The 7,887-nt window shown below is 52.1% G+C and overlaps 1 protein-coding gene across 1 annotated transcript; it reads right to left on the bottom strand.

The window, feature by feature from the left end:
* Positions 1 to 2,639: 2,639 nt before the first annotated feature.
* Positions 2,640 to 7,486, bottom strand: Foxf2 (forkhead box F2). The gene is made up of 2 exons (XM_090355421.1): positions 5,905 to 7,486; positions 2,640 to 2,851 (listed from the first exon to the last, which is right to left on the bottom strand). The coding sequence occupies exons 1-2, from the start codon at positions 7,091 to 7,093 to the stop codon at positions 2,688 to 2,690; spliced, it is 1,353 nt and encodes a 450-aa protein (XP_090211547.1). The 5' UTR covers positions 7,094 to 7,486; the 3' UTR covers positions 2,640 to 2,687.
* Positions 7,487 to 7,887: the final 401 nt, after the last annotated feature.

Below are 7,887 nucleotides of genomic sequence, written 5' to 3'. Positions count from 1 at the left end.
TCCTTCATTTTTAAAGTCTTTGTAAACAAATAAACAGAACCTAGTAATTCTTTCATAAAAAAAGCAAATATCTTCATAGTTTTATTCTGACAATGACAAGGAACTCTAAGTTTCTAAAATATACTTGATGAAACAGTTATGGTATGGACTTGGGTGTAGCTCAGGAGTAGAACAAGTGCTTAGATGTTCAAGGCCCCAGGGTTCATTCTGCATGTGTGCACATGTACACACATACATACATACACACACACACACACACACACACACACACACAGAGGCACTCATTTACCCCCACTTTAGTTAGTTCATTTTATTTTCACTTCTAACAGTACTGAAACACTTAGTTTATTTTTAGAATTTATTACCAACATTTGAGCAACATTAAGAACTGTATGTTCTTGATAATAAAAAGAAAGGCAGAGCAAGAAGAGGAATGGATATTAACATGTCTATCTGTGTGTCTTTGAGGGAAAGGCAGTTATAGGAGAGAAGTAATTCTGACTCAGAAGGAAGTAAAGTAATATCTTTAGTTGGAAATAAATCTAGAAATTAAGTACAAAAGTACAAAAAAGGGCAAGTCTGGACTGTTACTAAATCTTGACCAGGTTTCAGGATAACAAAGTAGATAAAAAGAATAAAATATGAAAATTCAAGAGCCTTTCCTAAAACTAGCAAGCATAGTTACTGAAAGTGAGATATTCTGAATGTCTCCTGGTAAGTGCCGCTAAAGAGGGATTTGCATTTTTTAAAGTTCAGATCCCCATGCATTGATATCCTCAGCCACCAGGGGGCATGCTGGTCTTCCCGATGTGGTCAGTCAAACAGACGCAGTTTTTGTCTTTGAGGTCCTGTCATTCTCTGTATAAACAAGTTACGTTCAAGTGTTTAGGATATAAATTACGACCATGCCGGCTGCCTCGGGAGGAATGTAAACACAGCACTGTGGTCGGAGCAAACTCTGAGACTGACTTCATAATTTATAGCAGGCCCGGAGTAGCTGGTTAGAAAAGACAAAAAGAAAGAAAAAGTCTCTATTTAACTGAAAATATAATAGTGAGGAAAAAAGTTTGCTTAACTCACTGCCTAACTTTGGAAAACGTTGGAAGGAAGTCTAAAGATTAGGAAGGGGGTTAGGAGTTTTTGAAACAAGGTGTTTTACTCAATACCACAGAATCCCCATGGGTGAGCTATCGCCTGAATAGCAGTTACTATATGACCATGGTCTGGGGACTAAGACCTTTCAGGGTACCAGAAACAAATGTGGGTTTCCCTTTTAAAAAAAAAATCTGTAACAAAAGAAAAAAAACTTCGACTCTTTATTATGATTGAAGGTTTTTCTGCTGCTGCTCTCAGCACTGCTTAGTTTGAAGGTTGGGTGCACAAAAGGGCTGGATGGGAAATAAGTCCTTCTTCCTTGCTCTGTTTTCTCTCTTTAATTATGAGCCTTTCCAACAAATAGGGAAACAAGGGGCTGGGGGTGGGGTGCTGCTCTTTGAGCAGGTCACCCACCTTGGTGCTAAGCAATGCCCAGGCAGGCTCTGGGAAGTGACTTTTGCTCAGCTCCTGCATCTGTAGCCAACACCAGTGGGGAAGAGGAAAGGGCAGAATCGTTTGGGGGCATAGGAAAGAAAACAAAAGCGACATAAAACTTGGATTCCTCTGATTAGAACCTTGCCTAGCTGTATCCTGCCTAGTTTTCTTCCCCCACCCCTCTCTCTCTCTCTTTCTTTCTTTTTTTTTTTGATTTATCTAGAAAAAGTGAGGGTAAAGTAGAGAAAGAATTCACAGAAAGCATTCGCTCTTCCATTTCTCCCCTAAAAAGACTCACATCGGAACCTGGCCTGAGTTATCAAGACATAGACCCCACACCACGGCAATTACACAGCTTAGAGGTAGGGAGTGTAGAGTTGCAATGCTTACTGGGAAGGGGCAAGTCAGACATTCAGTAGAGGAAATAAGTTCCTAAAACAATCATTTGTTATATACATTTTATTGAAATTTTTACATCAAAATATTTTGGCAAACTGTAAAAGTATACATAAGTGCAAATATATCCTCCTTTTAAAATACAAGCAAAGTGTGAGTATACACGAAGATCATAAAAATAACTTTAAAATATGGTGGTAGAAAACAATTTTGTAAAAAAAAAAACAACAACACTGTATTGTCACAATAGTGAGAACCCCTTTCTTAAACTAGACTCACTGGTTCTAGATCATTTCTTCATAATGTTCTTTGGCACCTGTGTCCAAACAAAATGTTTGGGGAATACAATTCTCCTTGAGCTAGACAACACGATGAGGCTCTCTTGGAGTCTTGTGCTTAGCACTGCCTTTTAGAAAATCACACACAAGAAAATCACACACAGACACACAATTTGCCTTCTTTCTTCAGACCCTGACTCCTTAAGCCAATGGTAAGCGCCGCGCTCCACGTTTATGTTTTACATGTGGTTAAGTTTTCAGCATCTCCTTTATGTGAGACATTACATTGGCAAGGGTTTCCTCTTCCAATTGTAGACAAATATCAGTGTGCGGGGCTTGCCAGGGCTTTCTGGCTAAGTGATAGCATGCTACTTACTGCTTTCCTAGTGCAGGTTCTGTGAGTCCACTGCAGTTCTATCTGGCCTCTCAAGAAGAGAGGAGGAGAACCGCTGGGAGAGCAGTCTCCACACCGCCTCTGTCCATTCACATGACACACGGCTTAATATCCTGGCACACACTCTGATGGTGATGGTGATAATAAGAACCACTAGCTGAGGGGTGGAAAGAAGAAATGCCATTGAAATTGAGGACAAAATCTTTTCGGTCACACACTGGAGTAGAGTGATGCTGGTAACGGGGCAGTCCCACTGAAAGAAAAAAGAAGAAACTCCTCAGACACCAAGTCATCGAGCTGATGTTAGGATGGACTGTTTTCAATTCAATTTAATGTGTTTAATTTTGACTAAAGGCTGTTGCTGTACATTTCCCAATACTGCTATGAAAGGAGCAACAGAGAAGCCAGCTCTAGAAGTGTGTCAAAGTTTCAAACTGTCAGCCCCAGGATGACTGTTTTGTTTTGGTTTTGTCCACCCAATGCAAAGCAAGACCCTGGGGCAGGGATCCTAAATCCCCCTTTCCCGCTAGGCCATTCCCTGGATCAGCTAGGCTGGGAGACCACACTTGCCAGGCCCAGGATTCTGGCTGCAGGGAGGGGAGAACCAAATGATCTGCCCCACAGTGTCACTGACATCTTCCCCTTTTCACCTGAAGCCTTATTTTCTAATTAAGCAGCTAGGAGAGAGTCGGGGGACGGGGGGGGGGGGGAGCACCCTTAGCACCCTGTGCCTAGGAAGGGATGAGAAACAACTCCCACAGGAGAAGCGCTGGGAAGAAAGCCGGTCCTCTGCCCCACCAACCCCCCTCTGGCTTCAGCGTAGGTTCAGAATGCGCCTGGCTTCCTCTAGAGAAGCCAGGACATTGGGGAGCCGGGGTGATCTCCAGTAAGGGGCACTGGCTACTCCAGGAGTCCCTGTGGGAGCTCCAGGACGGCTGCAGGAGCCGGGCACCTAGCAGCGTCGACTTAGCACCCACTTTTGCTTTTACTTTCTCCGGCTTGAGCGTGTCCGGCCCAGCACTTACCGAGGTGGGCCTTTCTTGGTGAGGTGCGGGGCTAGGGGAGGACTGTTTGCCAGAGCTTTTCAGCAGCGGGATACTTGTAGCAGCCCTGGCCCAGCATGGCTTGGGCCAGACTCTGTTGCCTGGCGCCCACTGAGCCGACCATCGGGCGGGCGGGCAATTCGGCTCGGGTGCCCGCAGGCCAGCCAGTGCCAGAGTGGCGCGCGTGCGCTACTGCACACAGGTGCTGTCTCTGGCGCCGGTAGCCCGGCATGACACCGGGCTTCTACACCACAAATAGCGGGCCAGGCCCCACGGAAAGTCAGCCCTGTTGAACCAAGCCCTTGCCCAGAGCTCGGGAATGCGAAGCCCCATCTCCTAATGAAGAGCCCCGGCAGGTTTGTTCAGCCTCCCTCCTGAGGATCCTGGGTCCAGGGGGGTTGGAGAGGCTCAGAGGCAGGCCCAGGCTGGAGTGTGGGTGTCAAAAGGTGTCCTAGGATCCCAGCCTCATCCCTACATGGGCCTCACTGGGCTTGGATTTCAAGCTCAATGGCTGAGGCCTTGTGGGCTGCACTTTGAGAATGAGGCCGCACCTGGCCAGAAGCATGGTCTGGCTCCTTGGAAGCCCCCCTCTCAGAGTCAACAGGGAGATGACAAAAATAGGGAGGAATAATCTAGAAAGGGATGAGAACTAGAGGACAACCATTGCCTCCCAAGTTTCCTACACAAGCCTTGCTATCACCTCACCGAGGCTCCCAGGGAAACAGAGAAGAGAGGCCTGCCTGCTGCAGCAGGGCAGTTCTCAGCCTCTCAAGACAAAGGGTCTTGCTTCCAGATCCTGGGATTTCTGAAGGACTGAGTATGAGCCTGCTGTGTGGGTGGGATGACAATGTCACACAGAAGTTGTTTTATGCTCACAACAACAACAATGATTTTGTCTAGAGTGTTTCATGTTTGTTGCAAGCCTCAGAATTGGAGCTCAAACTGAGGAGAGCTTCCCCCAGGACAGGCTAGTCAGTAGGGGCTGAGGTATTAAAGTACCAAGTGGTCACCAGGCCTGAGCCTAAGAGAGATTGACAGCCAATGGAAGGGGGAAATTGGAGGGGAGAGTTGACAGCATTGGTTACTTGTTGAAATTCCCATAAAATTGAACAAGATTCTGTTTTCAGTGGGTTAAGTCAGGCTAAAATCCTCTCCAGTGTGGTCCTGCCTAGACTGTCTTTGTTTAGTTAACCTCTAAGACCCGCATTTAAAAGGTCTATTTGGAAAATTTCCCCATCCTTGAAACCAACATTGTTTGACCATTTCTGGGCTGTCTTCTCCCCCAATCTCCTTGTTGCACACAATCTAATGAAGTATGGCTCATCCTAGGAACCATTTTCTAGATGGGGTGGGAGATAAATGTGAGGGGGGGGCACCTGCAGCCCTTGCCTGTGACAGGCAGGCTAGCTGATTTTAGCCTGTATCCTGTGGGAGCCTCAGAGTGGTTAATAAGGGTTTATCTCTGCTCCCCAAATAAAGCTGGCCAAATATTCTCATTCTCTTACACTCTACTCTCACTGCTTCCCACAAGTCAATAAATTTCCATAATCTGCAACCCACACAATTAGGCCAGTCACATTGCAATTAACCTCCAGGCATATTTCTCAGGGGAGTAGCAGGACCTATGAGTCCTACTGTACAGGACAGACTGTATCAACATAGTCTACTACATGTAGTGTATGTGGGGGGGGGAGTTGCAGGGGTTCCTCAATGGCCTGACCACTGGCAATATCCTTCTAGTGAAAGACCCTGAGACCTTGCCTGACTTTTTTTCTCTGCCCTTCCTTCATTATCATAATTGCTCAGCTAAGAACCCTTCCCCACTCATACCCTGAGGTACAAGTATCTGACATTTACTGTTGAATAATAGTATAATAATAATTTAAAAAAAACTCTGAGAGGACAGAAGGAACTAGACACAGTTCCTTGGCCAAGGGTTCCTAAAGTCCACTGCCTTCTCTGTAAGTTATTAGGCCTTCAGCGGGTGAAATCCACAAGGCTAGTCTGGAAGGGTAGGAAGGCCAGAACTCTGAAACCATCCTGAAGGCTGGGCAGTTCTGGAAACCCAGCTCCTGGCCAGGGATGCCAGAGTGGTCAGTAAGCCTCGATCCTCTTCCAGCCACCCATAACAAGATGCCCGTGTCTCCGAGCATCTGTCTCTCCCAGACCCCTCAAACCCCAGCTGTCCCAGAGGATGTGACAGGGGACATTGGGCCTGGAAGCTTAAAAGTGGCGCCATGGGCCAGCCCTGCCCATGCCATACCTGAGAGGTCTTCACGGGTGTTCTGGTGCAAGTAGCTCTGCTCCAGAGAGTAGGAAGACATGCTGGAGTGCAGGCCTGCGGAGGCCGCGGGGTTGCTGCTGGGCGTCAGGGCAGCCGGCTGCTTGAGGTAAGGCGAGGCGCCAGGCGAGCTCCAGTGTGCAGCAGGGCTCGTGTAGGGAGAGTGGCACTCGATAGCCATGGCCGGGGATGAGGGCACTGGGCTGCTGCTGCTGTCCGGCCCATAGTCCCCACTGCCGCTGCCACCCCCCGCCGCACCCACGCCCCCGGGACCCGTTGGCACCGGGCAGCTGGCCATATAGGTGGAGCCCGGGTTGGGCGACATGTGCGGGACGTGGTGGTGGTGATGGTGGTGGTGCGGATGCGCGTGGCCTGGGGCCCCTGCCCCGGCATCGTAGCCCGTGGGCATCATGTCGAGACCACCATAGCCGCCCTGGCCATGGCAGCCGAGCGGCGCCGACGGGGGCGCCTGGAAGTCGAAGCCCTGGGGCAGCAGCGACGCCCCGAAGCCCAAGCCGCTCACCACGCGGTGGTACATTGGCTTGAGCGCCTGGCACTTTCTCCTGAAGCCGCGAGGCCGTCGGCGGAACGAGCCCTCCTCGAACATGAACTCGCTGGCCGGGTCGATGGTCCAGTAGTGACCCTTGCCGGGCCTTCCGAGCCCCTTGGGCAGCTTGATGAAACACTCGTTGAGCGAGAGGTTATGGCGCACGGAATTCTTCCAGCCCTGGTAGGCGCCCCGAAAAAAGGGGAAGCGCGCCTGCAGGAACTGGTAGATCTCGCTGAGCGTCAGGCGCTTGCTGGGGGAGCTCTGGATGGCCATGACGATGAGCGCGATGTACGAGTAGGGCGGCTTTTCGGGCCGCCGCAGCCCCGAGTTCGCCTTCTTCGTGCTCCCGCTCCCCGCGCCGCCGCCGCCACCGCCGCCGCCGCCGGACGCGCTCTTGCAGGCGATCGAGGAGGCGCTGGCCGAGTTGGAGGAAGACGAGGCGCAGGAGACGGAGGAGGAGGACGACGACGACGAGGTGGTCTCCAGGGCGGCGGCGGCGGCGGCGGGCGGCGGGCTCATCAAGGCGGCCTGCAAGGCGCTGGGGGCCGGGCTGCACGCGCGGCGGAGCGGGGCTGGCGGCGGGCGCGGCGGGGGCGGCGGCGGCCCGCCCTCGGTGGTCATCTGGGACCCCGGAGCGAGGCTGGGCCTCGGGGGCGGACCCCGGGCCGGGAGCTGAAGCTCTGGAACGAGATCGGCCCAGAAACTGGGCGAGCGCCCTAGCCCGCCACGGGGGCTGCAGCAGTGGCCACTCTGGGCCAGCGCTTCGGCGTCGCCTTCCTCAGCTTCTTCGGGGTTTCTGGCGGCGGCCGCCGCCGCGGGCCGGAGACAACGCCCGGCGCATCCCTCTCCGATCCCCGGGTCCCCCCCACTTGCGCAACCGCTTCCCCGGTGGCCGAGGCGAAGCGGCCGGATGCCCGGCAGCTGCGCCCGCCACCTGGCACGGCGGCTGGGACCCCGGAGACGAGCTCGACGTCTTCCTACAGGAGCACTCTTCGCTCTGTCTCTCGGACTTCCTCCCTCCCGCGCCCTCCCCGCAGCCTCCCTCCCCTCTCTCCCTCCCACGCTCCCTCCCTCCACCCCTACCCCGCCCTGCCCCCTCCGCGCTCCACGCTGCCCGCCCTGGGGAGGGCGCCCAGGCCGCTTCGCTCACTCCTCCCCGCCCCCCCTCCCTAACCTGGCCGCAGACTACCTCTCTTATCTTCGGCCTCACTCTCTGGGGTCTCGCCTTGTCCTTTTAATTCCTCTCTGGGACCCTTTCCCTATCTACCCTCTTTCAGACGCAGGAGTCACACACTAACTCACATTTTGGTAGGACAATCCCCACCCCCTAGGAAAACTAGACCATCTATGACCTCAAGAACTTTTCAGTGTGCTTTTCCAGCAGGCCCAGATTCCCATCCCAGCAACCAGCCTCT

Source organism: Megascapheus bottae, chromosome 22 (genome assembly GCF_031878675.1).
Source record: "Megascapheus bottae isolate mThoBot1 chromosome 22, mThoBot2.hap1, whole genome shotgun sequence".
NCBI lineage: Eukaryota > Metazoa > Chordata > Mammalia > Rodentia > Geomyidae > Megascapheus > Megascapheus bottae.
Note: the sequence above shows the minus strand (reverse complement) of the source record. Positions and strands in the feature narration are given on the sequence as shown.

Bases quoted from the DNA above. Each gene is read 5' to 3' on its own strand.
- Foxf2 (XM_090355421.1), bottom strand. From the start codon at position 7,093: ATGACCACCGAGGGCGGGCCGCCGCCGCCCCCGCCGCGCCCGCCGCCA. The intron at 2,852-5,904 runs GTATGGCATGGG...TTTTTCTTTCAG, and splicing joins CACCCGTGAAGACCTCTCAG to TGGGACTGCCCCGTTACCAG.